This window comes from Gallinula chloropus (genome assembly GCF_964237585.1).
Source record: "Gallinula chloropus genome assembly, chromosome: 1".
Lineage (NCBI taxonomy): Eukaryota > Metazoa > Chordata > Aves > Gruiformes > Rallidae > Gallinula > Gallinula chloropus.
Window position 1 is genome coordinate 190,085,094 of NC_140085.1, and position 27,443 is coordinate 190,112,536.

General features: G+C 50.5%; 1 protein-coding gene across 2 annotated transcripts; it reads left to right on the forward strand.

Annotated features, from left to right (window-relative positions):
- Nucleotides 1-18,522: 18,522 nt before the first annotated feature.
- On the forward strand, nucleotides 18,523-24,964 carry RPS3 (ribosomal protein S3). 2 transcript variants are annotated; one of them, XR_014618146.1, is made up of 7 exons: nucleotides 18,523-18,580; nucleotides 19,362-19,492; nucleotides 20,081-20,174; nucleotides 21,438-21,532; nucleotides 22,406-22,593; nucleotides 23,957-24,231; nucleotides 24,896-24,964. XR_014618146.1 is itself a non-coding variant. In XM_084279623.1 (7 exons), exons 1-6 carry the CDS (start codon nucleotides 18,551-18,553, stop codon nucleotides 24,148-24,150), a joined length of 732 nt encoding a protein of 243 aa, XP_084135749.1. In that variant the 5' UTR covers nucleotides 18,523-18,550; the 3' UTR covers nucleotides 24,151-24,182; nucleotides 24,896-24,964. The 2 variants fall into 2 exon arrangements, 1 of the variants encoding a protein (XP_084135749.1); XM_084279623.1 differs by having other exon boundaries at nucleotides 23,957-24,182.
- Nucleotides 24,965-27,443: the final 2,479 nt, after the last annotated feature.

Here is a 27,443-nt window from a genome sequence, read left to right on the forward strand (position 1 = left end):
GTCTGGAGTCTTGTGGGTCTGAACATGTGGAACAGTGCATTAGGCTGGGCACCGTGTAATCACCACAGAGACTCAGAAATCGGATTCCAGGATCGAGACTTGAGACTGGCCCTCCTTAACAGGCCACAAAAAGCGGTGCCCATGTTTCTGTTCCCAAAAATGCTTGGGAAAAACAACATGTTATAGAGACTGGCTGCTTCCTACATTGGAAATGGCATGTGGAGGCTTTGGAATCCTGAGTCCCAACCACCTCAGCAGCGAATAAAGCACGTTGTGGTGGCCACCAGGTGAGGTTGCATCCCACTCTCCTTCCTCCTCCTCTTCCTGTTTCAGGTTTGCTTCCTACAATTTTCCAGCCTCTTGGCCTATCGCCAATGTGCTGCCGTGCGATTCTTCTGCCACCTTGTTTAACCCCCTCTTCTGCTGCCTTCTGGATGTCACAGCTGGTATCTGAAGGGGGCACGGTGGAGGAAACGGGCCCAGCGATCTCCAGCCAGCCCTACTGAGCAGACATCGCCTCTCACAAAAAACTGTCACTGCTCCTGCTACTTGACAGCCCGAGCGATGACCGAGGATTAAACGGCCTTCACAGAAGGCTCTGGATTCTCTTACATCATTTCACCCCAGAAAAACACAACCGTGTGAATATCTCTTAAATGCTCTCCTGAGTCATCCAGTATTTGCTGTGAAGAACAGGAGAGATGGTTCAGCTTGTCATTTTTTTAGTGCTTCGTCTTCACTACGGAAGTAGAAGCTATCCAACCTCCAGTCTGCAAGCTGAGCTCCACAGATGGGTTCGCCAACTACTCCAGTTCTTCTTGCACCTAAATACAGCATTTCAGCCAAAAATGTGCTTGGCTGCAGAAGAGGCAGTGTAGATACCAACAGATGGAGGAGATTCTGGGTCCTCTTCTGAGTGCTTACTGTGAGGGAGTGTGCTGCTGGGGCTGGTGGTTGGGCTTGGAGCGCTGATACACCTGTGTGTCTTCACACAGCTGAGAATGGCTCAGGAAACCCTTGGCTGCATTTTGGCCTGTGGGGTAACACTGTGTGAGCCCTGTGAAGAGAGGCTGAGGCAGCTGGGCTTGTTCAGCCTGGAGACGAGAAGGCTGCGGGGGGACCTCATTGCAGCCTTCCAGTCCCTGAAGGGAGCAGAGAAACAGGAGGGGAATCAGCTTGTTAAAGGGCAGAGAGTGGCAGGACAAGGGGGATGGAGTGAAGCTGAAGGAGGAAAGGGTTAGATGAGATATTAGGGGGAACTTCTTTCCAGAGAGAGTGGTGAGGGGCTGGAACAGGCTGCCCAGAGAGGTGGTGGATACCCCATCCCTGGGGGTGTTCAAGGCCAGGTTGGATGGGGCCCTGGGCAACCTTGTGTAGCTCCAGACCTGGAGGTTGGTGGCCCTGCCTGTGGCAGGGGGGTTGGAACTGTGTGATCCTTGGGGTCCCTTCCAACCCAGACCAGTCTATGGTTCTATGAATATGCTGGTTTACGTTGCCTTCTGAATTTCCAGTGAGGGCAGAAACAAAATTAACTGGATGCTTTGAAAGGAAAGGTCAGGCTGAGCGAGCGGTGTTACAAAATCACGGAATGATTGGGGTTGGAAGGGACCTCTGGAGATCAACCAGTCCACCCTCCAACTGACAACACAAAAATGGTCACAGCTATGGCATGAGCAAGATGAATGTGATGAAATGCTGCCTCTCTGCTCTCATGAGACCCCCCTGCAGTGCTACATCCAGCTCTGGCATCCCCAGGATGGGAATGACATGGAGCTGTTGGAGTGAGTCCAGAGAAGCCCACAAAGATGATTAGAGGGCTGGAGCACCTCTCCTGTGAAGCCAGGCTGAGAGAGTTGGGCTGGTTCAGACTGGAGAAGAGAAGGCTCCAGGGAGACCTGATTACAGGCTACCAATACTTAAAAGAGCTCCTACAGGAAAGTGGGCAAGGGACTGGTAACAGAGAGTGCTGGGACAGGACACGGTGGCAATGGCTTTAAGATCAAAGAGGGCAGGGGTAGGTTAGACGTTGGGAAGAAACTCTTTACTCTGAGGAGGGTGAGGCCCTGGCACAGGGTGCCCAGAGAGTTTGTGGAAGCCCCATCCCTGGAGGTGTTCAGGGACATGTTGGATGGGGCTTTTGGGGCACCCTGATCTAGTGAGGGTGTCCCTGGCCATGGCAGGGGGTTGGGACTAGATGGGCTTTGAGGTCCCTTCCAACCCGAAGTGTTCTGTGATTCTGCAGTTCTAGAAATGGGCCTGGATGGGAGAGTTACATTAAAATGTTGGATTGAGGAACTGGGAGGTCATTTCTACTCCCTGCTCCGACCTTAGTCTCCCTGGCCAAATTCTCTGTTCTCCTGTGTCCTGCTTGCAGAGCAGTGCCAGCGTCACTCTGATTTCTCTATACAAAGATAGCTCTGTGCATGACCAGGCTGCTTGATGAAGTACCTTTCTATTTTGAAATTAGATTTATTCTGCTCCTGAAATTTTACCTTTTTTTTTCCTTTTTATTGGAGTGGTTTTGGTTTTGATTTTTCTTTTTTAATGCAGATTCAAGAGCAATCGCCATGAGCTATGCTTCTGCTGTGGTGTAATTAGTTTTGTCTACTGTAATTGCTTCTCCTTTTTCCATTGTTTATTGCAAGACAAATGAATTTCCAGGTCTAGTTGCACTGGGAATGCTGACAGCAGCTTTTTTTTTTAATCCCATAGCACAGCTATTTGTCTTTTTGACTCAGCTGAATCCTGCAGAGTGGGCCAAATTCAGCTTCATCTCTGTGTCCCAGACAAATTACTGCATTAATTAATTTCTCTAAGACCGGGTCCTCCTTCCTGCTTAACATAGGAGAATGATGAAGAAGTGAGGGCACTGTCTGCAGGCGTCAAGTGTGGATAGAAAACAGCAACAACCACAAATAAACGTGCTGAGTAAAGTTGCCTGAAGAGACACGAGAGGTTGATTGTGTAAAAGGCAGGTTACAGGATTTTTAATTAATATATACAGCATTATTAATTTCTTCCTAAGAGTAACTTGGTTCCTGAGAAGGGAGACCCGATCCATCGAGCGGTGCGGTTTTCTGTTCATGCTCCCGTGGTTCATCACTGCAGGCATTGCTGTGGAGTGAGCAGAGGTGATTTCCAAACAGAAGAACTGGCATTTTTCTTGGGAATTGGATGGTAGGAATTATTGCTTCTCCTTAAAAAGGAGGGAGGGGTCCTCCACGCAGCAGCAAGAGACAGAGGGGACTGTGGCTGAAGAGCATGATGGTGGGAGACAGCAAACTGTGCGGCAGAGAAGGGCTGTCAGCAGCGCTCGACCAGACAGCAGGTTTGGGTGCCAGAAGAGGAAAGGTTTTGGCAAAGCTTTGGAAGAAAGAGAGAGGGCTTGGACTTCCCAGGAACTTCACTGAAAGGATCCCAGCACTCCTCTTGGGGTGCTTGAGCCAGCAGAGCTGAGACTAAGCCAGATAATAATCACTTGTTAAGGCGTGAAAGTGGCAGGAGGCTTTCCAAGGCTACGATTCAGCAAGAGGATAAATCCAGCTTCAGGGCACCTTGTGCTAATCCAGGAATTTCATGGCCCTGTAAGATAGAGTGTTGGTCCAGATAAACTCTCTCTGCCAGCACAGACATGTCCAAAATGCTTCAATGGGATAAATTCTGCACCATTAGGCCATGTTTAATCTGTCTCTCTGGTATGTCAGATCAGGTTCTGCACATCCCTCTGCAGGCAGCGTGGTGAGGGAAAGCTGGCACAAGTTCTGTGTGGAGGCTGTCGCTGGATCAGCAGAGACAAACCAGTGCCAGGGCTGGTTCAGCATTGTCTTGGTGGACACTGGGTTGGGTCTTGTTTCTGAAACAGAAAAGCAAACTGGGAATACCTTATTAAACCTTTCTGATGTGGGAGGTTTCATTAGGAGATGTTGGTTTGGCAAAACCTTTTAAAGACTTGTAGCTGCTTCAGTCACTTGTGTGGAGGCTCAGGAGAGGGTTACCCTAAACCCTGGTGAACGTGGCTGGAAAGTTTTGTCTCCCTGCAGATCTGAGGCTCACAAACTCCCAAGTCCCCACACAGGCTGCTGTCCCCTCTGGGACCTCAGGGTGTCTGCTGAAGGCAGGCCTTCCTACCAGTGTCAGGGAACATGGCAGCTGCAGACTGACAATATGGAGCTGGAAGACCGTGAATGACACAGAGACAAGGACCAGCCATGTGCAGTGCCATGAAGCCCATCGATGCCTCCGTGGGCTTCCCTGCCAGTAACAGGGACTTCTCCCTCACTTGGAGTACCAAGGGCTTCTTGGGTCCTGGTATCTGGGATTCACAGCACCCACTTCCAGTTTTCCCAAAACAGGTGGGGTTTTTGTGCCAGAGTTTTAACAGAAATTTCATTCCAAGTTTGAAACTTCATAAATACCTGGTTTTGACATGTTAGACTTCTGAGCAGAACAGAAATGCCCCATTTTGTGCATCCCCCCCCCACCCCCCCCGGTGTAGAGCCTGCACAGAAATGAAGTGGAAGCCCATTGCAGTGCAGGACACAGACCTGTTGTACGACTGAAAGAGGGAGTGCTGAATTCTTCACCCAGAGTGACATCTGAGGGATTGCAGCAGAGGAGAGAGGTGGCTGGACCGAGATGTACATCAGTAAATCTACTGTTTTAATCTCCTTTAACCCAGTTCTCCTGTCTTTAATGTCTTGTCCTAGTTGGCTTTTGATTGAGGTTGGCTTTGCAAGGCCGGGTCTCTCTGCACCGTAAATCAGCAGAGTTCCCCCTCAGCTGATGTTAACCACATCCTGGCTCTGGCGGTGGAGACTCACGCTGGGTGTGGGAAGACTAAATGCCAGGCAGTTAATGTTCCTGGAAAGGAAACCCGCATCGCAGCCGATTCTCAGACTACCACAAATTGTTGTCAGGGTCAGTGCAAATTATTGCCCAAGGACACTGGCAGAGTGTTATTGTTCTCAGATAACAAGGGGGATCTCATGTTAATTCAGCTGGCAGAGCTGTTAGGACTAATAGCAGGGAACTGCTGCCGCTGCTTTTGAAATTATCTGACTGAGCTAATCCAAGGCTGAGGAGACAATTTATTGATTTGAAGTCCGAGCGAGACATAGATGGGGATAATTCTAGGATGTTAGGGGTATTATTCCTACAGAAAAGCAGGCTTGGTAAATGCTTTTCATTTATTTGTTGGCCCCTGCAAAACAGTTGTGTTGTATTGCAGCTTGAATGTTTTATTTAGAGACGTGAATAGCTGAGATTCTGAAAATAAAAGGTTTCTGGATGGCAGTCATTTGATATTTTTGCTGAAACGGCTTTTTTTTATTGTTGTTTTTTTTTAAAGCAAATAGCCACTCTGACTGCTAGTACTGGTTTGAGCTCACCCTTTCTTTAAAGCTGTTTTTGAAAGATTTTTTTTCTTTTTTTTAAGAAAAGGTGTTAGGTTTGCAGCTCTGCTTTTGCATTCTGGTCAGGTGTCTTTTGTTCTTCACGGGTCTCTCGCAAGCCGGCTTCTGAGGACTCTGGTTAATGTCCTAGAAAATAACCTTGTGCTTAAGGCTAGCGGCCCTTGGAACTGCTGCTCTCCTGCTGTTTCTTGAGGGTGGGGAGCTGCCTGCAGGAACAGGGCAAAGCAGGAACCAGGTTATTGCCGGGCTGCTCAGGAACACCTCCTGCTCCGCTGCCGCACCACTGGTCCTGAGCCCGAAGTGCTCCTGCCCGCTGCAGCTGGATGATGCGGGGTTTTCTCTGAGCTGGCAGCCTGGCAAACATGAGTTACAAAGACCCCATGTATGTATTGTGAAAGATGGGCTCAGACCCCGAGACTCAGCTGGTGATGGGACCTCAGAGAGCGCTTTGCCCCATTAGTACTCAGCCTGTCATCTTGCCAACAGCCATTAGAAGGAACTGCAGGATGGAGGTCAGCCAGTGCTGGAGCAGAAAGCCTCCCTGAGGAGCCCTGGTGTTGGATTACAAGTAAAGATGCTGCCTCTTTGATGCCTTCATCTTCGTTCTCTGCATTGCAAAGTAGTTTTGATTCCCCAAACCCAGGGAGGTGACACAGCTGAAAGCTTTTTGAGGTGAAGCTCTGGGACCAAGGATCTGGGCATCCAGACCTGCTCCTCCACCGACTGCTGCAGCCTTATCACCATCACTTGCCTCTGGTTCCCTTAAAATGTGTTGTGGGTGTCGCCCATCCAGATGCAGGGCTCCACAGAGAACTGCAAAGCATTAGCATTCAGAAGCTCAGAGACAGAGCAAACATTACTGATTCCCAGCCCTTTCAGGCCTTGCATGTTACTGCCCACAGTCAGAATCTGTCACCATCAGCTTTCATTTCCCGTATCACAGCCAGGCTGGGATGAGCACCACTCCTCTCTTGTTCCCCTGAGCAGGGAAAATCCTGAACTCTCCAAATCCTCAGACTCCCTTTATATAAAAAAAAAAAAAAAAAAAAAAAAACAAACACCAAAACCAAACCAAACAACAAAATCTCTATTGCTCTGGAGCACAACACATTTCGGTTCTCTTAAGCAGCACATCACAGAATCACAGAATAATAGGGGTTGGAAGGGACCTCAGAAGATCATCCAGAGCAGGATCACCTAGACTAAATCACACAGGAGCGCATCCAGGACCATGGGGTTTGAAGGTTTCCAGAAAAGGAGATACCACAACCTCTCTGAGCAGTCTGGCCCAGGGCTTTGTCACCCTCACAGTGAAAAAGTTTTTCCTTATGTTCCCATGGAACTTCCTCTGCTCCCATTGCCCCTTGTCCTATTATCAGACATCACTGAGAAGAGCCTGTCTCCGTCCTCCTGACACTCAGCCTTTACATGTTTATAGACACTGATGAGGTCACCCCTCAGTCTCCTCCAGGCTAAAGAGGCCCAGGTCCCTCAGCCTGTCCTCATAAAGATGTTTCACTCCTTTAGTAATCTTGGTGGCCCTGTGCTGGGCTCTTCCAAGTGCTCTTGAAAGTCTTCCATCCTCTGGAAGGTGGCTGCAGGGTTGCTCCAGAAATGAGGGCAGCATTGCCCATAGGTGTTGTATCTCCAGAGACACGAGAGCAATGTGGTGCCACGGCCAGGCTGCTGTAGAAGCTGCTGGCTGCCTTTGGCTGCCTGGGGAGGGCTGCAGGCTGCACCATGGCAGGTAAGGACAGCGTGATTGGAACAGGCCCTGTAGCAGCACTGCCAGGTCCCCAGCAACTGTCTGATGGTGGCCACAGCCGGGGTTGACTGAACATCACCAAGGGCAGCACCGCAGGAGGAAGCCAGGTGGAGAACCCCTATGGACCTGTGCTCCTCAGAGGAACAGCTCTGCAGGGCGGTGGCAGCTGCTCTGCTCTATAAAGAGAAAAACAGAGGCCAGCTATTAAAGCACTCAAAACCGAATGTTTGAGCTCCCCTCTGATGCCAGTGGTAGCAATGGGATTCAGGACTCAGTGTGCACGTTGGCACAGAATCCCAGCAGCTTCCTGCCAAGGTTCTGCTCACCGGTGCCACATGCTGAGCCAGGAACTGGGGCAGGCTTGTGATACGTCCCCAAATGACGCAGCGCCAGCACGGGATGTCAGCAGGTGTCCTGTGATCCTCCTGTTGGAACTGGGGCCAGTGCTGACATCTCCCATTGCCAGAAGCATGCATGGGGGAAGGTGGTTTAAAAGTGTATTTATAAACCTGTGCTCTTAACGCAGTTCCACCAACTTTGGGTGAGGAACAGCAGAGATGGGGATTTGTTTCAGGTCTTACAGCTGCTGGTGGTTAGGAACAAGAGGAGCACAAATCCTCTTTGGGAGAAAAGGGGAGTAACACAGGCTGAACCAATTACAGTCAGTGATGGTGTGGGAGCAACACTGAACCACTGCAGCTCCATGTATGCCTTCTTCATGACCATGAAATGACATTTCCATGACAGGAGAACACATGCCACCACTCTGAGCCCACGGAAGACAGACCCCTGCCCCCAGAGATGCATCTCCTCCACCCCCATGTAAGAGGGAAAACATGTGCGAGATGCCCAGAGATCCCACCGTAACGTTTGGGCTTCTGGACCATTAGGAAATGTTTGCTGACAGGAGGAAAAGCTCCTCAGCAGTCGGTCTCCAATGCGGCGTGACGTCTTTGTGAAAAACATAAAAGGGGTGTAGTTTTCTGGCACTGTATTTCTCCTGCTGTAATTACCGGTTTTAATCACCTCATTACCTAGCAGAGAAAGGAGCTTAAGGCTGCAGGTAGCAGCACGGTGGGGAGAAGCTGAGCTGAGGTTTTGGGATGTGTTTTCTCACTCTGTGCCTTGGGGTATTAGTATTAGTTCCCTTGAGGACGAGCATCCCAGCAGAAAATCAAAAGATGCATGAAGAGGTAATGGGAGAAACCCAGCAGCAGCAGGGAGAGCCCCTCATCGGCAGACGCTGCCATGGCTGAGATCACCATCAGCTCAAGAGGCTTTGTCCAGATGAGCTAACAAGACATGACCATCCCAGCGCTCCCGACTCACTGCTGAGAGCAGGTCCCACGTGCTGCTGTGGGTTAGAGCAAAAAGCAGTGGCAGGAGCTGAGGAGCCTGAAATTTGGCATAGTGGGACTTTCCCACTCACGACTTTTTTCTGATATAGAGCATTGAGGCGGGAGTAGTGCTGGGCTGGGGCGTGGAGCACCTGTGCTTCTCACCAGCGAGCAAATCCTTTTTCCCTGAGCCTGTGCTCCGTGTACACACACCCACATCCATCTTTCCCAGGCTCTCCACAGCCTCCTGTGTCACGTAACCATGGCGAGCAGTGAAACCACAAGCTGCCACTTCCCAGAGTGCAGGGAAGAGCAGGTAATGAATGGCCTTTGCGACTGGCCTTGGTGTGTCTGACAGAGATGCACTCGGAAACCTTCATACACTGCGGCACGCAGGGGAAAACTGCCGCCTCCTGCCCTCCACTTATGTCTCGGAGCTTGAAAGCTGATTAAGAATCACTTACTTAAGCTGATGAGTTTCAAGTGATACTACCAGGGCAAACTGCTCTCTCTGAACTGCCCATTAAAGTTTCAATTTACGTACCTTGCACAGAGCCGTAGGGCCGGGGAGTGAGCTGCTGGAATGACCTCTGTTAGCAGCCGGTCGGTTCATTAAATAGTAAAGAGCCGAACAATTTCCAGCTAAAGAGAACACCGAGTGTCCTTATTTAATTTCCTGTTTTTAAAGGAAGTATAAATTATTTACTAATGATGTGCTTTAAAGTCCTTTAAGTGAATCCAGGCAGTGAAGCAAAATCTTGTTTACCAGGGCAGATGCCCAAAGGGAAGTGTCACGGTGATGGACCCTTTTGTGAGCAGCCACTAAACCGCTGCCAACAGCTTATCAGATTTACTGGAGGTAATGGGCCAGGATTACGAGTGAGTCAGGCTGGTGAGTTGGGACTTCTGCGTTTCAGGAGGGGCTCTGTGATCACTGCGAGTTACAGATTAAGTCCAGAAAATTCCTGGTGCAGAACGTTGATTTTTGCCCATTTTTAAGTTCAGGGATTTTGTTTTTCAAGCCTGGTCGCTTTAACCACATTCTCACACGTGTGAAGGCTCCTCGCTTCCAGAGCTGCATTTCACTGGACCAGTTATCCATCCTGAGTGAAGACCTGAGCTGTTTCTGCCCCAGTTTCACTCCGACTCTTGGATTCCTTTAGCTGGCTGCATGGAAGGAGACAGGACTGGGGCAGCTGAGCACTGTCTCTGCCTGGAAACAGCACCTTTCCCCTGTGCTGCAGGATCGCAGCACCTTCCACTGTTTGACTTATCCCCCGTGTTCTTGCCAAGCCAAGAAGCAGTAAATCCTCCTGTGTGTGAAATGTTTGCAAACGGCCTGTAAACGTGGCCCTGACTCCCACTCCTCCCGGGTGGGTTTCCACTCCATCTCGTCCTGCTCCGACAGCTTCCTTGGGCTGCTCCACAGGGGAAGGGGCTCTCTGGGGCAGGGCTTGAGCTCCCTGTGAGGTAACAAGCTCCATGGGGGCAGGCCAGCGTTTCTCAGGGACTTCTCCAGAGCTGACAGAGAGTCATGAGTAACTTGGTGAGGGGATTTTTAACAGACATGGCAATTCAACTCCAACAGTAGCAGCTGCTCCAACTGCAGCAATAAACCGTAATACTCTGTCTCTTGCAATAAAACTCCCATCTGAGTCAGACTTTACAAATGCTTTACAACTGGTGTTTGCAATTCATCATATCTCTACTTGAATTACTTTCCAGGACTGGTCTCCATTCAGTTAATGCAAACTATCTCATCTTGTCCATCTCTACTCTGGGTTTCATTTTCCACAGATACTTGCTGGGAAAATCCATTAACTCTGTGGTGTGTCTGGTGAAACTGCTGGCTGTAGGGATGGTGATTTGGACGGTTTTATTTCCTAGGCCTCTGGCTTCTGGTCCAAACGGTGATGGCATGTTGGGTTAATGCAGAGCATTTCCCTTGGTCTTGTTTCTTGGTGTCATAGCAGATCCTGGGAGCTTTGGATGTCTGAACTGATATTCACCCAAGTAGGTATTTTCGACTGCTCATGCTCAAATTACTCTGTTTTAGGGGAACGGCTCCTTTTGCAACCAAACACTCCATGAGGAGGATGCTCAGCATCCTCTGTTAGGGATGGAAGAGACTTTCTGCCCTTGGCCTCCTGATCACAGAATCACAGAATTGTAGGGGTCGGAAGGGACCTCAAGAGATCATCAAGTCCAACCCCCCCCTGCCAAAGCAGGTTCCTTAGGACAGATCACACAGATAGGTATCCAGATGGGTCCAGATCAAGGTCCCCTCCTCTGGTCCTGGCTGCTGCAGTGCACCTCTGGGGCTGCAGTAGGGCCTCAGCTTGGTCTGAGGATTCTGCTTCATTTCCCATAGCAGACATTCACCACCCCATCACAAGAGCGCTTCCTTGCCGCTGAGAAGCATGGGCAGGAGCAGCCTGGTATAAAGGCTTTCCCCCCCTCCTTTAAACGGTTTTATTATTCCTGTAATAGTGACCATCAGATTTCTTGCTGCTGGGGACAGCTCTTTCCTTGCAGAGACCATTTTGGTCCTCCACAGCTCTTCCTTGCTGTTCCTCAGGGCTGCAGGGGAGCCTGGCTGTTAGGAACAATCTATCGGCCTCAGTCAATAAACTTACATCCAGATGGATCCTTCTGAGCAGCCACCCTTTCCTTTCTAACCAGCTCCAGCCCTGCAGCTGCAAGCAGACAAGCTCAGCTGCTGTGAAAAGGGTATTTTAGGGACACAATGATATCCCTCCAACACCTCAAAAAGCTTTGTGGGGAAGGACTTGCATCCTCAGAGCCAGAGCTCAGGAGAGAGTCCATAGTGAGGAGCTGCTTTCAAGGGGCTCTTTTGGGTCCTGCGGTGGATGGTCTCTGCTGAGCCTGTCGAAATCCCCCCGTAGCACGGCCCTAAGGACTGTGCCACAGCTTGTTTTAGCAGGGAGAGAAGTGGGAAGAAACAAGTTCCCAAGGCATATCTAGAGAGGTGACAGGGTCTGTCCTGGGCAGGGACCCAGCTTGTAACCCGAAATCCCGCAGGTATCTGAGCACAAGGGATCACAGGGTGGAGGTTTTACCTCCCCTCCATCCCTCTTGTGAAATCCAGTTTGCATGCTGCTCTGCAAGCGCAGGTGGAAGAGGCTGGATCAGGCCACAGCTGCCCCGTGTGGCTGGGGAACGGCTGTCTCAGCACACCGGGAAAGGGCAGGCTCTGCACTGCTCAAGCCAATCTGCCTGGGTGCCGTTTCTATGACCCTGAGGCTGTTTCCTGATGCTTTCTTCCTCTGCCGAGCCAGCACAGTCCTTGGGTGCCCACTGGATCTCCCTGTAGCCCTGATGTTATCTTACTCTGCATGGAAACAGCAGCAAAGGCAATCAGGGACCTTCCCAGGCAGGACATTTGATCCCAATGTCACCCTTTTGTCATTGCCCAAGGAAAGCATGGGATATCCCAAAAATCCAGCGTGCCTGTGAGCTGTGAAAGCTGCTGGTTGTTCTGGCCCCTTCGTTACAAAGTGCTGCCAGCCCCTCCTGGATGCTCTGAACAGGAGCCAGGTTCCCGGGGAGAAAACACGGGGATGCCGACTTAATTGAGTCTGTTCAATGGCCTTTGGCTGCCATAAACCATGTCGCTGTCTGGGCAATGAAAGGAGCTGGGGGGAGGCAGGACAGCTCCTGATTCCCAAACCTGCTCTAAGCCAGCTTCCCCTGCAGCGAGGGAACCTGCTGCTAACCCCCCTGGCACCTGCAAGGGACCCTCGGCGGGGGCACAGGAGTCCCTGGTGCCACCACATCTGAGGGGTAACGTCCCTCCCACACATCCCAAGCTGTTGCTCCTGACCTCGGCTGTGAAAGTGAAGTTGTTTTGCATGTACAAGAGGAGATAAAGTGCCAGAGTGGGGGCTGCAGTGGGGTTTTGATCAATCTGGGGGGGACTTGTCATGGCTGAAGCCATAGCCAGTGGCTGCATGGTTGTGGCAGCTACAGGGACTAATCCCAGGTCCGCAGCAGTGGAGCGAGTCCAGGCTCTGCCACAGAGCTGGGATCACTGGCACATTCCTGAGCACCCCCATTTATCCTGGGGGCTGCCCGGTGCTCCCAGAGGATGAAGGACTCTGAGGCCAGCCAGAGGTGATGCTCTGGAGATGCAGCTGTGGAGCTTTTGCTGTCACAACCCCAAGGGTTCTTCTATCCAGCCAGGGCTTTGGGACAAAGGGAGCTCCTTTCCCTGTGGCGAGGCAGCCTCTGCCTCTTGTGACTAGCTCCCCAGTGGTGGGGAACTGGGGGACAGCAGGGCTGCATTCCCTGAGGAAGGTCACCCTTTCCCCTGCTCCCTCCAGCCCGGGAAACCTGAGCGACAGCTGTTCCCATTGTGGGATTTATGGACAGCCCTGGGCCCGCTGCAGATCCAAGCTGCCAACTGGCCTCACTGGGGCTGAAAGCTGCTTTGCTGGACCAGATTTCAGCTCTCTGGGGTGAGGGGTGCAGGCATGTCACAGCTTTTTCAGGATGCTGCCAGCCTCCATTTCAGCAGGGATGGAGCAGAGATGAATTCATTACCACTTGGCTGCAAACAGCATCTGGGAGCATCACCACTCATCTCTGGGAGCAGTGCTGGCCAGCTTGGGCTGCAGACAGGGATGGCTGGAGCTGAAGGAGGAATCCCACGTTGCTATTTGTGGAAGGGACTGAAATGTTCCTGCTGTGAAGGCCACAGCTCGGAGCCCGCTGGCTTAGCCAGGCCACGTCTGGGGGGGAGAGGGGACATTCCCGTGCTGCCTAACGCCACCAAGGCTCCGGCTTTGTACCAGGGTGTAGCTTGACCCTGGCTCTGGTTGTCAATGCTGACCCTGAAATGCTGACACAACACATAGTTTCTCCTTAATAGGGCATGGAAAAGGGGATGCATGTCAGTGCTAGGCTTTTTGCTAATGTTGTGCCTTTCCCTGTCTTTATATGATCCAGAAATATATTGGTTGAGCCCCTCTGGGGTACAGTCAGCCTAAAAAAAAGAAGGATAATCTTGGGCAGATACTTCCTGCTCTGGAAGAATCACGGTCCCAAGCTGGAAAGCAGCAAACAGAGTGGGGTTTGTGCAGGTTGGGAGGGTCTTTTCTTAAAAATTGTTTAAGACCCTGCACAGAGACATCCTCAGCTCCTGGCCACTTCTCCAAAGGTAGTGTCAAGACCCATCCGGATGCCAACCTGTGTGATATGTCCTAGGGAACCTGCTTGGGCAGGGGGGTTGGGCCTGATGAGCTCTTGAGGTCCCTTCCAACCCCTACAATTCTGTGATTCAGTGATTCTGTGACTGACTGGTGTTACCCTGGGGTGAGGAGCTCAAATGCAGATGTCCCCTCAACGCTGCACAGTGCTGGGAGCATAAGTTCCCCAAGTATCATCCCAAACCTGACTGCTTGGACTCGATGATCTTCAAAGGTCTCTTCCAACCGTGTTATTCTGTGATTCTCTGCTTTCAGGGCCTTTTGAGCAAGACATTCCTGTCTGGCCCCACCCTCCTGCCACAATTTACTGCCTTCTCTTTGGTGCTCACAGGCTGCTGTGTAGCTGGGCTGAAGCAGGGGAATGAGCAGGGCTTTAAATAACCTCCTCCAAAATATATGTGTGTTTGTGTTGGATCGTTTCTGGGAGCTGGTTGACAGCCGGGCTCCAGAAACAGCGGGATGGGCCAAGTAGAGGGGGGAGGAAGGGGGCAGGGGGTGAGGGAGGAAAGAGGGGAGCTCCTCTAAGCCTCTTTGCTGCCAGGGAAAATGTGATACTGCACCATGCTGGAAGAAGGAAAAAAAAAGGGAGGGGAAGTTTTGCTCAGAGCTGAGACTTCTGCTCATCTCATGTCTCAGTGATTAGCTGGGCAATGGTCACATGCACACTTGCTCTTGTTTACATCCACGGTGCACAAGTGCTGTGTGGTGAGTCCTATGGGCCAGCCAGATGGATTTGGAATGTACACCCTGGCTTTAATAGCTCCTCATAAGGCAGCTCCCCCATCCCCTTTTCCTACCTGCTTTAAATCACGGGCATCCTCTGGAACTCCTCTTGCAGCTCTGCCATGGCTCGATGCAGCCCAATGGCCCCAGCTCCTCCAGAGGATGAAGTTCAGGGGGACCCTCTGAGGGGTGAGGTCAAAAAAACACGCTGAAGAGTAACCTGCAGGCTTAGATGGGGACAGAAATTAGGGTGCTTTACAACCAGGCCAATTAGTTGCAGATAATGGGCTTGGATGAAGTGTCAGTGGTGATTTATGGAGGGACCAGGATGTCTTCTGCCATCTGGAATGAGCTTTGTCCTTGTCCAGGGATGCAGCTGGAGAAGAGCAATGGGAGCTCACAGAGTGCCTGAACAGGTATTTGTGTCAATACTACACGAGCCCAGCCTGAGCCCTGGGCCCCCAGTGCCCCTCTCCAAATCAATCCATGGTCAACCTGGCTCCAGCCTTGCCACAGCCTCTGTCCCTGCTGGGGGGGAGGTTGCAGAGAGACTGATGGAGCTGAGACCCCGAATTTTGGCTGGGAGGAAGTCCCTGTTGAGAACAGCACTGCTGGAGTGCCACGGATGCTAACTGGCACTTGAGGAACATGGAGATGAAAGAAGAGAGGAGGATGGGGACACTAGAGAGGCCACTGAGGTCAGCATATTTCGGCAGCCCAAAAAGCAAGGGAAAACAGTGGGAGCAGAGGACAATGGGCACAACTGGAGCAGCAAAGGGGGACAGGAGTGGGGGGCAGTGTGTGCTGCTGTGTCCCTTCTCTCTGGAGAGATCATAGCTCTCTGGCCAGGGTGGGGAGAGAGGTCAAAGGGTGGAAGGTGAGGGACAGACAAGCTTGGATAGGCCCTGGGAGAAGGGAAGGAGCTGGCTAAGGGCAGGGTGTGATGGTTGGGCACGCCAGGAGTGAGAAAGGTGTTTGGTGACAACAAAAGGGGACACAAGTCCCTCACCCTCAGCTGTCCTTGCAAAGCTGACCGTGGGCTACTCCCGACAGGCTCTGTCTTGCCGATGTCTCCATCATCCCTCAAATGCTGGACACATGAATCCCTGGGGAAGAGGGAGGAGAGGAGAAACATGCAGCATTTCCCAGCCTGGAAACTGTCTCCACTGACATCTAGTGGCAAAACAGCTCTTTCACTGGGAAAGATGAGACCTGGTTCCTCCAGGCTTCCTTCTGCTCCCCACGGGCGATGCTTGGGGTGGCTGTTTGAAGAGGAGGTGTTTTACCAGCGCCGTACTGGTCAGACTGGTATTCCCTGCATGCTTTGCAGTGAGGCCGCAAAGCTGAAAAACACAGACCCCAAAACACTGTCACTGGTGACTGAACAGGGTCTGTGTGGGGTCCGCCCCAGGACTTAGCACCCCAGACAAGGAGCTGGTCCTTATCAGACCCCCTCACCTATGCTCCCAGGTGGCAAAGGTCCAGCTCTACTCTCCATCCTCCCATTGAGGGTTGGTACCAGCTACAAATCAGAGGTGCCTTCTCCACTTCATTGTTCCCTGAGTGATGCTGAACACTGCCCCTCATGTTTATGGGGACCTGATCTTTGCTCATCAAGTTTGCACAACATGAGGGGTCCAGCCCAAAACCAACAGCAGTGTGGGAGGTGGCTGCCAGGCACACCTCTTGGTGGGGACATGGGGGCCATCAACCATCTAATTTTGACCCACCACTGGTCCTAACCTGCAACCCGCTGTCAGCTACCTACAAACAAAGAGCAGCCATGCTGGCTCAGAAGAAATCTAATCCAGAGTTCCTTTCTGTCACCAAGACCCAAAGAAAACTGAAAATACAACAAAGCTCTTTGCAGCCAACACCCCGCTCCCCCCACCTTCATCTGCTGTTTGTGGGGGAACCATGAGCAGTCAGATTCTGCCCATCCTCTCCAAGTCTACGTGGGTTGGTGTATCTCGACCACATTTTATCTTTCCCAGGTTGAGTCCCAACCTGCAGAGCTAATGTCATGCAGAGGTGCTCCCAGACCTGTAAGCATCACAGAACCCCAGGCTGGTTTGGGTGAGAAGGGAGGTCTGAGCCCCTGTAGTGCCACCCGGGCAGGGTCGCCCCACACACAGCCCAGGGTGCCCAAAGCCACATCCAACCTGGCCTTGAACCCTCACAGGGAGCCAGGGGCAGCCCCAGCTTCTCCAGGCACCCTGTGCCAGGGCCTCCCCCCTCCCTGGGAAGGATTTCTGCCTCACACCCCTCTCCAGCTGCCCTCCTGCAGCTGAAGGCCGTTCCCCTCAGGGCTTCTCTCCATCCATTCTCCACCCAGCCTGTAGTTATGATTGAGATTGCCCTGACCCATGTGCAGGACCTTGCCCTTGTTTAACTTCATGTGGTTCACACAGTCCCACCTCTCCAGCCTGTCCAGATCCCTCTGGATGGCATCCCTTCCTTCCAGCATGTCGAACACACCACACAGCTTGGTGGTGTCAGGAAACATGCTGAGGGTGCATCGATCCCACTGTCCATGTTGCCAACAGATATGTTAAGCAGCACGAGATCCCTGCTGCCCTGCTCTCACCCTCTCCCAGGTTTCCTTTTGGAGACAAGATGAGATGTACCCAGCAGGGTACACCATGGGATTATTTACAGAGCCATGAAATGGTCACCCCTTATTTTTACTTTCTTTTTTTTTTTTTTTTATATAATGCTAACATTTAATTTCCACTTTCATTACATAAACTCCTGTGCCAGCTCCTCTTGTCTTCCTTCACACATGGCCACTCAGGTTTTGTAAAGCCCCTGGCAAGGCTGCCCAAAAGAAGCCTTGCAGAAAGCCAAGCAGCATGTTTCATCCTATTTTGCCCTTATCCCTGTATCTTCTGGCTGCCATCTGGGAGTTTGCAAGGCAGGACTTCCCTTTGCTGACTCTTCCCATACAGACCATGTTTACTCACTAGCATGCAGGTATTTTCAGGTATCATTTCTACCCATTATTATTATTATTATATCTAATTGAAATGGCACAATTAAGCCCCTGCAATCCTCTGCAATCCCTAAACCTTTAAAAAAATAATAAAATCACCACTTTTCCCATCTTTTGGCCACTGCAGAAGTTTGAAGTGAGAAATCTTATCCTGCTGTTACTAATTTAACCCAGTAGCCAGACTGCAAGAGGTGCTGATGCCATTGTGGAAGGGGAAAAAAGAACCCCCCAAACCCACAGGAGATGCACCCTGGATCCACCTATTTATTGAATCATTTGTCTTGCAGGGAGGTACAGGGTCCACAGCCCTGTCGCTCGAGATGCTGCACACACACACACACACACACACACACACACACACAGAGCAGGGAAGACCCTGCAGGATCTTGAAGTTTACACTTCGCTATCACCCACATTTACAGACAAAAATAAATACTTAATAGCGACTGTTAAAATTTACATGAAGCAGCAAATTACTGGGTAACAGTACAGGCAGTGAAGACGCCTGATGTTTCCCTGGAAATAACTGAGTAGCCTTTGATTTCCGTAACTTTTTCCTGAGGGGCGTTTCCTTCATCTGCGACTGCCTGAAAAACTCAGGTTAAAACGACAGAAGCAGGCTGCGAGGAGAGGGGCTGTGGCTGCTCCCCTCAGCTGCGAGGAGAGGGGCTGTGGCTGCTCCCCTCACCTCCCACCCGCCTTCGAGCTCTGCTCGCCTGACGCCTGAGGCGGCTGCAGTGCCCTGAGGGGAGAGCCTCTTTACCACCGGAGCGGGACCCCAGGTAGAAGAAGATCAAGGCGGATTATCATGTTTCTACTGCCTCTGACCATTTATACCGGTTCTGTGGCCGGCTTAATGCCGGGTGACGGGCGCCCGAAGCAGCCTTGCGAGGCAGCAAAGCCCCACTGAACGCGACAGGGTTAATGCTCCCCAACATGGCGGCGCGCCGGCGGCCCGGGAAGACTACATTTCCCATCGCCCCCCGGTGCCGGCACACGTGATCTCCCCCGGCCCAATGGAGAGCGGCGGAAGGCCGATATAGCCCTCCCACCGGGGCCCGCTCCCTCCTTTCCGCCGGGCGGCGCGACTCAAGATGGCGGTGCAGATCTCCAAGAAGCGCAAGGTGAGGGCGGCGGCGCGGTTCAGCGCGGCCGCGGCTCGGGCTCATATCGGCGGGTTCGTGTAGGGCGCAGTCCCGAGCCGCGCCGGGGAGGGGCGGCGGCGACGGCATGGCGGTGGATGCGGGAGGATGGAGGCGGATGCGGCTCGGTGGCACGGCGGGTAACATGGCGGCGGCGGCGGGAGGCCGGGAGTGAGGGAGAGCGCGGAGGGAGCCGTGGGTTTCCCTTCCCCGCGGCCCTTCGCCTGTGTGCGCGGGGGAGGCAGGCGGGGGCTATGCTGAGGAGCGCGGGGCAGTGCCGGGACCTGAAGAACCTGGTTGGGGTTTGCTTGGGGTCTGGGACAGTTCTTCGAGCAGGGGGAGTTTGGGGGTAGCGGCTCCCTGGCTCTGTGGGTCAGAGGGGCCGGGAGGGTGCAGGGCTCAGCCTGTCTGGGGGAGGGAGGGAGGCGTGGGGCCTGCGGCCCGTCGGGTGGAAGCGGGGCCCTTAGCAGCAGGCCGCTGTGGGGCCGGGAAAGCCGTGCGGCCTCTCTCTTAATTATTTCACGCGAGTTAATTAAAGACCGCAGGACTTAGCAGCGAGCTGCGCTTTTGGCCATCAGAGTGAACTGTAACTGTGGCGGAGTGTAGACCGGGCGGTCATGGAGTAGGCTCCTGCTGGAAGGGAGCTCTGTCAGTCTGAAGTGGTGGTCCCAGGGATGGGTCTTCCCCACACTCAGCGTGTGGCAGTCTCGTGTTCAGGCTGAGCGCCTGGGCAGAGCTTGACTCCGTCCCTTTTCTCTTCCAGTTTGTCGCTGACGGTATCTTCAAAGCTGAGCTGAACGAGTTTCTGACTCGGGAACTGGCTGAAGATGGGTACTCGGGAGTAGAAGTCCGGGTCACACCAACCAGGACCGAGATTATCATACTTGCCACCAGGTAACTGAGGTGATGCTCTTGACTCGCAGGTACTATGTAAGGATGTGAGGAATGCTGCTCCAGAATAGAGCTTAAAGGGGTAAATGCCACAAGAAGCTACTTGGGAAAGAGATTCTTAAGTAAACTTTATTAATACTGCAGGGTTACAAGTGCTGTACTAAGTTAGATGCTCAGTTGAAGAGTAGGCCTCAACTGCAGTGACAGGAGACCTCATTGCTCTCTCCAACTTCCTGAAAGGAGGTTGTGGTGAGTTGGGGGTCAGCCTCTTCTCTCATGTGACTTAGTGATAGGACAGGAGGGAATGGCTGTAAGTTCTTACCTGAAAGAGTGGTTGGGCATTGGAACGGGCTGCCCAGGGAGGTGGTGGAGTCACCGTCCCTCGAGGTGTTCCAAGGAAAGATTGGATGAGGTACTGAGGGACATGGTTTAGAAAGTAATAGAGGTGGTAGGGGTATGGTTGGTCTAGATGATCTTGGAGATCTTTTCCAACCTTAGTTCTGTGATTCTGGAAGCTCTTTGGGGTGGTTACAGGCTCAAGATGTGGAGACACTTGTCTCAGTTGTACTGTTCTGCTTGTTTTGTTTTCAGAACTCAGAATGTTCTGGGTGAGAAGGGGCGACGCATCCGGGAGCTGACGGCTGTTGTGCAGAAGAGGTTTGGCTTCCCCGAGGGAAGCGTTGAGGTAAAATTCTCTCAGTTACAGCAGTAGTAAGTGGGTTGTGCAGTTAGATCTGCTCACTCTGGGTGGTGTCAGCTGTAAGGTGGTTTGACTGGAAGATAACTTGGGGCATGTCCTTGCAAAAAACTCTAGAACTCAAATATGAAATGCTTTGCTGTTCTATTTTGAATGCTGTGGCTTTGTCTGGTTTCTTCAGCTTTCCCAAAGGGGAGGAGGCAGATAAAGCTTTGTTTAAACTTAACTGTAAATTATATATATTTATTATAGAGAGTGTTGCTGTAGCAGTACTGAGGTGGGAAACAATCTAATGACACAATGCTTGGTGTTTGTCCCCATTAATGCTTAATAAATTCATAAAGCTTCTGTCTTTACAAAGAACTGGTTTGCCCTGGAAGGATCTTTGAGAATTTTTAGGGGGCTACTCTAATGAATTAGACAGTAAAGCAGCACAAGAGTAATTTCCTGCCCTTTTAATGTTGGAAATCCGGTGCCCTTACTAGTACTTTGTCTAAAACAAATTATGGGAGGGGGTAACTGTGCGGTGTAGGTGATGGCTCCTGCTTATTCCAGCTCTGCCAGTGTTGCTGGTTCACATTGTGCAGTGAAGATTGCAGATTATCTACAGCAAATGCTTTAACATCTTGAATGGCACAAACCCTCATGGGGCACATCGTGGTTTGTCAGCTCTGGGATATCATGTGCATGATTTTCAACATTGCTGCTTCTGAAGTATCAGGCTTTGGCCCTCTAGGAGATGTTAGATTAAATACACCTCACTCTCCCAGCTTCCAAAACCAACCTGTTGCTTAGGTTTGGTTTTAAGATTTAAGCAGACTTACATAACTTCACAGAACTACAAGGATGGAAAAGACCTTTAAGAGCATCAAGTCCATCTTAAAGGTCTTTTCCAACTTAAGATGTTGTATCTCAAAGTTTGTGGAACTATGGATACTGTTCTCTGGCGTTACCTGATGTTTTGGGGCTCTTTGGAAGCTGCCGCTCTTTGAAGCTGCACCATGGATGTTTAAATAGTCTCCTTACTTTCAGTGGAGTGTTCTCAGACTGTCTCAGCTCTGCCTGGAGTGGGAGACGGGCACCAAAGGGGTTTAAAGGAGCAAAGAAAACTTCTGCATGTGCATGTGGACGGGCTAACTGAACTGGGTGTAGAGGATGGGACACAGAGTAGTGTGAAGCTCCTGTATTCTATTAAATGAAAGTGATCTTGAAGTACAGCCTGTTTCTGAGTTGATTTTGTTTCCTTTCTAGCTCTATGCTGAGAAGGTGGCCACAAGAGGCCTGTGTGCAATTGCTCAGGCAGAGTCCCTGCGGTACAAGCTTCTGGGAGGCTTAGCAGTGCGTCGGTGAGTAAAGCAAGTTAAACACACAGGCACAGCAAGGGAGTGTGGGATTCAAATGCCACTTCTAAAATAAAAACCCTTGCCAACTTACATTCAGTTTGAAAATTAAACTTAGCAATGCTGTGCTTGGAGAGGGCAGTTCTGTACACTAGAATTGCCAATAATATGACGCTTTTTATTTTAGTACACAGTTGCTTTGCTAGTAATTGTTAGATAATGTATTTCAGATGTAAAAGTTGATGTCTTAGAGTAGATCAGGTTAAAAATTGTCTGATTGGTGTGCACAATGCTTGCATTTATTTCTTTGTGAATAGCTGGGTGGAGGAGTGGAACACAATTTGAAGCCCTCTGGCTGAATTGTAGCTCAGGTGGCAGCAGCCTTGCTTCTCGGATCCCTTCGGTGATGATAAGATGACGAGTCGGAAGCAGGTGACTCTTGTTGTGGTACCTCTGCAGTGTCATGTTCTGTGATGCTACATGTGGTTCTTCAGCAGGAGCATCCTGTCAACATTGAATGATTTAGAGGCATTTGTCTGAGAAGGGATGGGTAGCTGCACTCCTGAGGTGTGTGGGTTGACCACCTTCAGCTGCTTTTGTGTCACAGAGAACATTTGCTTGTCACTGTTCCCACATTCTTACGAAGATCAGAAGACACCAGGAGTTTTGTGAGGCTGGGCTTGATGGTGCCAAAATGTTAGGAAGACTTTTACTACTTCGGGTAGCATTGACAGAGCTTTGGTTGTATAGTTGTGTGTGTGGAAGGCTTTTTACAAAGGTTGGAATGTGATTGTGCTTAAAATTGGTGTAAAATGCCACCATGGTGCACTGTGGGCTTGTCAGAGCCAGAGTAACACTGTGACTGCTCTCTCCCTGCAGAGCCTGCTATGGTGTCCTCCGCTTCATCATGGAGAGTGGTGCTAAGGGCTGTGAGGTGGTTGTGTCTGGCAAACTCAGAGGTCAGCGTGCCAAATCCATGAAGTTTGTCGATGGCTTGATGATCCACAGTGGAGACCCGGTGAACTACTACGTTGACACAGCCGTGCGTCACGTCCTTCTCCGGCAGGGTGAGTGGCTGGCAATGCGGATCCTGTTGCAGCTCTGTTGGTTCCTCCTTGTTTTCTTGGGCTTTTGGAGATTTCTGAAGCACAACTTTATTTGCACTTGTGTTTTGTGAGTGGGAAATGGAGAAGGGGCCTTCAGGAAAGAACAGGATTTTGTGTGGTCATCCCAGGTCATCATCCAGTTCTCCAGTGGTGGTGGTGGGGGATTGGATGTTTCCATTAAGAATGTGGCTTTAGATTTTCCAGATACTCTTATTTGTGTCCTGAGGTTGGTAAGAAAATGACTTCTAAATAAACCCCATATTAATTGAATTTAAAGAGCTGTTGGCAGTTTGGATTCTGGTTCTGTTGGCTCCTTGGGTTAGGCAGACAGAACATGGGTGTACTACAAGAGCCATGAAAAATCAAGTGTTAAACAGTTCTCAACTGTTGCCATGCTCTGTCAGGTCTTCCCATCTAAACCAACCAAGCCTGCTTACACTGGTCCTTCCCCTGGTAAAACACAGGTGACTTGGGTGTCTTAGCTGGCTTTGGGTTACTAACAGAATCTCAGAATTACTGGGTTGGAAAAGGCCTTTGAGATCGAGTCCAACCATACCTGTCCTTTACTAAACCATATCCCTGAGCACCTCATCTGCCCATCTTTTAAATACATCCTCCCTGGGCAGCCTGTTCCACAGCCCCACAACTCTTGCAGGGAAGAGCTTTTCCCTCACATCTGAGCTGACCCTGCCCTGGTGCAGCTTGAGCCCGTTTCCCCCTGTCCCATCTCCTGTCCCCTGGCTGAAGAGACCATCACCCACCTCTCTGCACCCTCCTGGCAGGTCAGTGGAGGCGCTGAGAAGGGTCTCCCCTCAGCCTCCTCTTTTCCAGGCTCAACACCCCCAGCTCCCTCAGCTGCTCCTCAGAGGATTTGCCCTCCAGCCCCTTCCCCAGCCTGGCTGCCCTTCTCTGGACTGGCTTCAGGACCAGAATGTCTCTCTTACAGTGCAGAACACCTGATGTAGGGGTGACAAAAGTATTTATTCTCTGCCTTCCCTTCAGTGATGATACGATGACGAGTCAGAAGGGATGTCCTTGTGTCATTGCAGCCTGTTCAGTGCCATGTTCTATGGTGCTGTACTCAGCCTGCTTTGGGCAGGATGTCTTAATCATTGGATGAGTTAGAGGCATTTGTCTGAGAAGGGATGCAAAAATCAGTGCAATTTCTGGAAAGTGAGCTGAGTTATCCTGGGAATAATGGGGTTTGAAAACCACATCATGAGTTAGGGATGTATGGTGTTTTCATTGCAGTCTCAGGCTGCATGTGTGCTTGATATTTTGTGTCAAATGAATGTATCTTCTGTTGTCCTGTCACTCTTCACAGGAGTACTGGGCATCAAAGTAAAGATTATGCTGCCCTGGGATCCAAGTGGAAAGATTGGCCCCAAAAAGCCTCTTCCAGACCATGTCAGCATTGTGGAACCCAAAGAAGAGATCTTGCCCACCACCCCCATTTCAGAGCAGAAGGGTGGCAAACCAGAACAGCCAGCCATGCCTCAGCCGGTTCCCACAGCCTGAGAAGAACCTGTGAGCGGTGGGAGGTAGCTTTGGTGAGGATCCATGTGGAAAAGGTGTCATGGCACCAAAAAAACCTGTCAGGTAGCTGGGATACTGGGAGAAAAAGCTGCTTTGTACTGAGTGTGGTGACCAGCTGGGTCAGATTTAGAGATTGCCCTGGGTGAAAAGGTCATGGCTTAAGGTGTGTGGCAAACCAGCTGAGCACACCCTTCATTGAAGATGAGATGACGAGTCTGAAGGGAATGTCCCTGTCCAAGCACCCTGTTTCATGTTGTGTTTTGCAGCATGGATTTGGGGACCTTGGGTTGCAATTTGAGTGACTTGGTGACATGTGAGCAGGGTTTGGTGCTTTGGATGTTGTCACATTGTCCTACCTGCTACCGGGGTGCAGTTGACAGCACAGGGTGTATACATCACATACCTTTCCTTAGAGCATCCAGTTTGGGATAGACTTAAAAGCCAATAACAAGCAGGCTAGTTAATCGAGGTTTGGGCTCCTGTCCCCCTGAACTGAGTAGCTTCTAAGATAGAAATTGATAGCTTGGAATTGTCTGAGACCTGCTCTGCATTGTTCCCACTGAAAATGTGTAACTTGTAGTGGGGTAAAGGGGGATGTTGGCTAAAATACTAGTGAGAGGCACCACTTAATTTGTAATCTTGGAGCCTGCCCAGTGGTTTGGGGAGGAGAAGGATTATGGGAAGTGGTTTGCCACTATCTCACTTGGTATTTTGTTTTTTGTTACAGGGTTTGTAACATCTGCAACCAGAAGCTTGACTGTCCTGAAAACATCTCTTAATAAAATCACAAAAGACACTGCTTGTGGAGGTGCTTTTTTTTATCACAAGATGTATTCCAGGCAAGCCAGGAAAGCCTTGCTCCCACCTTTGGTACGGAAAGAATTCCGTTGTGTTTCTTCCAGCTTCTTGTTACCCTTTTGGAGTGAATTTACCAGATCCTGAACCCCACCAAGCAGGGACAAAATGGTGACTTCTAAGTAGAGCTGCAGCAGCAATCCAAGTATTTAGGGGTTCATGAATGACACTGAACTGGAGTAGCACTGGTAACTTCATGTCCTTACTAGTCTGTTTCACCAAGGTTTTTAGAAGGGGGAGGGCAATTTTTAGCAAGGTCCGTCCAAAGCAGTTACAGTAGTTTATACCTTCATGGTTTCAACTTGAGCTGGGCTGAGGGCAAGAAGCGTCTGGATGCCCTGCTCTGACTTTGGAAGAAACTCTTTACTCTGAGGGAGGTGAGGCCCTGGCACAGGCTGCCCAGAGAGGCTCTGGATGCCCCATCCCTGGAGGTGTGTAAAGCCATGTTGGATGGGGCTTTGGGGGCAACCTGGTCTAGTGAGGGTGTCCCTGCCCATGGCAGGGTGTTGGGACTAGGTGATCTTTTAAGTCCATTTCCAACCCAAAGCATTCTGTGATTCTGATCCAGCTGCAGTCTGGAGAGTTGGGGAGATACGGGTGAAGCACCTTCTGAGCAAGTATTTACACATTAGTTTTTGGGGGAAAAAAAAGTGTATGCTCTGGATTTCAAGCCTCTCCTATGCTTTGGGATGGGAATTCCCTTAAGTGATAAGGGGAAAACTTCCTTTGAAGCTTGAGTAAACAGTCTGTTAATTTGTCACTATAAATGAGCTGTAAGATGACAGGTGCTGAAATTGATAACAAATGACAAGGCTACTTAAGCTATTGTAATGCATCTTCTGTAGGCAGGTATGTGTTTCCTCTTCTGTATGGATCATGTTTGCTGTGGTCAGCTGCAGCAGTGAGAGTGAGCATTTGGTTAAGTAGTTCTGTCAGCTCCTTAGAGTGTTTGATTTCCAGGTCTGGTGCAGCGGTGGGAAGATCTTGTAAGACATGTTGTCTGCAGGATCATAGATGCTTTGAGTTGGAAAGGACCTCAAAGATCATCTAGTTCCAACCTGAAGGTTAGATCAAGGCTTTGTCAGTTTGGATTTTGACAAATTCAGAACCTATTTGTTGCGTTAACAAAAACAACATACATTGCAAGATCTGCTGTTTGGGAATAGCTTTGACATCCAGATTTCCACTTCCAGGAGGTTCCTCTGAAGGAGCTAGGCACAGGCAGTGTATGAACTGGAATTTCAAGCTGCTGCTGTCAGGAACTGGTCCGTCTGGCAGCATCTGTGGATGTGTGAGCCTCAGCCTTCCAGCTTCTCTGGCAGGTCTGGAAACCAGCCTGGGAGGGTGCTGGCCAGGAAACTGATAAAGTCTGTCAGAAACATATGTGCCTTCTCAGGGTGTCAGAGAATGAGTGATTTCAGGTTTCTCTGCACATCTTCCATCAAAAAGCTTCAAAAAATAGCTGGGGAAAAAGTGATAGGGTGACTTTGTCACTTCAGGAAATGTGTGTGAGCTGGAAGGCCTGAAGCAATGTGGTGTGACCCATGCTGCAAGGCTTTGTATGTTGTCTGTTAGATCTAGATGTGAGGAGTGTGTTTTGAGTGGTGTTGCTGTGCCTCTCTCCTAGTTGGACCCATTGTTGCAAGACCTTGAGGTCAACATCAAGGATTATCCCCTAATGGTTGAGGTTTGCATCTGTGAACCCAGTCCCTTCCTAGCATGTGTGGTTTGAATTACCACCACCAGGAGCTGTTTGAAGAAGCTGTTAAAGGACAGGTAGGCAGCTTACTTGGTTCCTTGTGTCTTGAGTGTTCTGTCTTTCACCTAGGATGAAAAAACTGAGCATTTAAAGCTGCCTGCAAGGGCAAGCTGGGTGTTTGGACAAGATTAGGAGCACTGATTGACAGAATCACAAGGTTGGAAGAGACCTTTATGATCAAGTCCAACTGTTCCTGTCCTATGCTAAACTATATCCCTAAGTACCTCATCTGCCTGTCTCTTAAACACATCCAGGGATGGTGACTCAAACTGGAAAACTTGTAACTTGCAGTATTGGTGTTTCAGGTTAATGGTGTTGCTGGGCTGCTGTGGTTAGTGATGGAGATGGCTTTTATAGTTGTGTAGTGAAGAGACTGATCCAGCAAGCACCTGGTGCTTTTTCACTCTGAGGAGCTCCACATGGATTTATTTCTGTGCCTGCCTGTCCTAGACGTGTGTTTTGGCTCAGGGAAAAGGGGAGATGGTTTTGATTGAGTAGCAGAAGGCTGTGGACAGCAAGTTAATCCCTTCCCAGCAGTGGAAGGACGTGGCCCCAGCACAGTCTGACACTGCTGGGTTTTCCAACTGTGCAAGGAACATCTAGCTGTATGGCCAGGGATAGTAGAGGCCTGTACTGTTGTTCTCCCTCTATTTCCCGCAAC

Bases quoted from the DNA above. Each gene is read 5' to 3' on its own strand.
- RPS3 (XM_084279623.1), top strand. From the start codon at position 18,551: ATGGCGGTGCAGATCTCCAAGAAGCGCAAG. The intron at 18,581-19,361 runs GTGAGGGCGGCG...TTTCTCTTCCAG, and splicing joins AGATCTCCAAGAAGCGCAAG to TTTGTCGCTGACGGTATCTT. The intron at 20,175-21,437 runs GTAAAATTCTCT...TTTCCTTTCTAG, and splicing joins TCCCCGAGGGAAGCGTTGAG to CTCTATGCTGAGAAGGTGGC.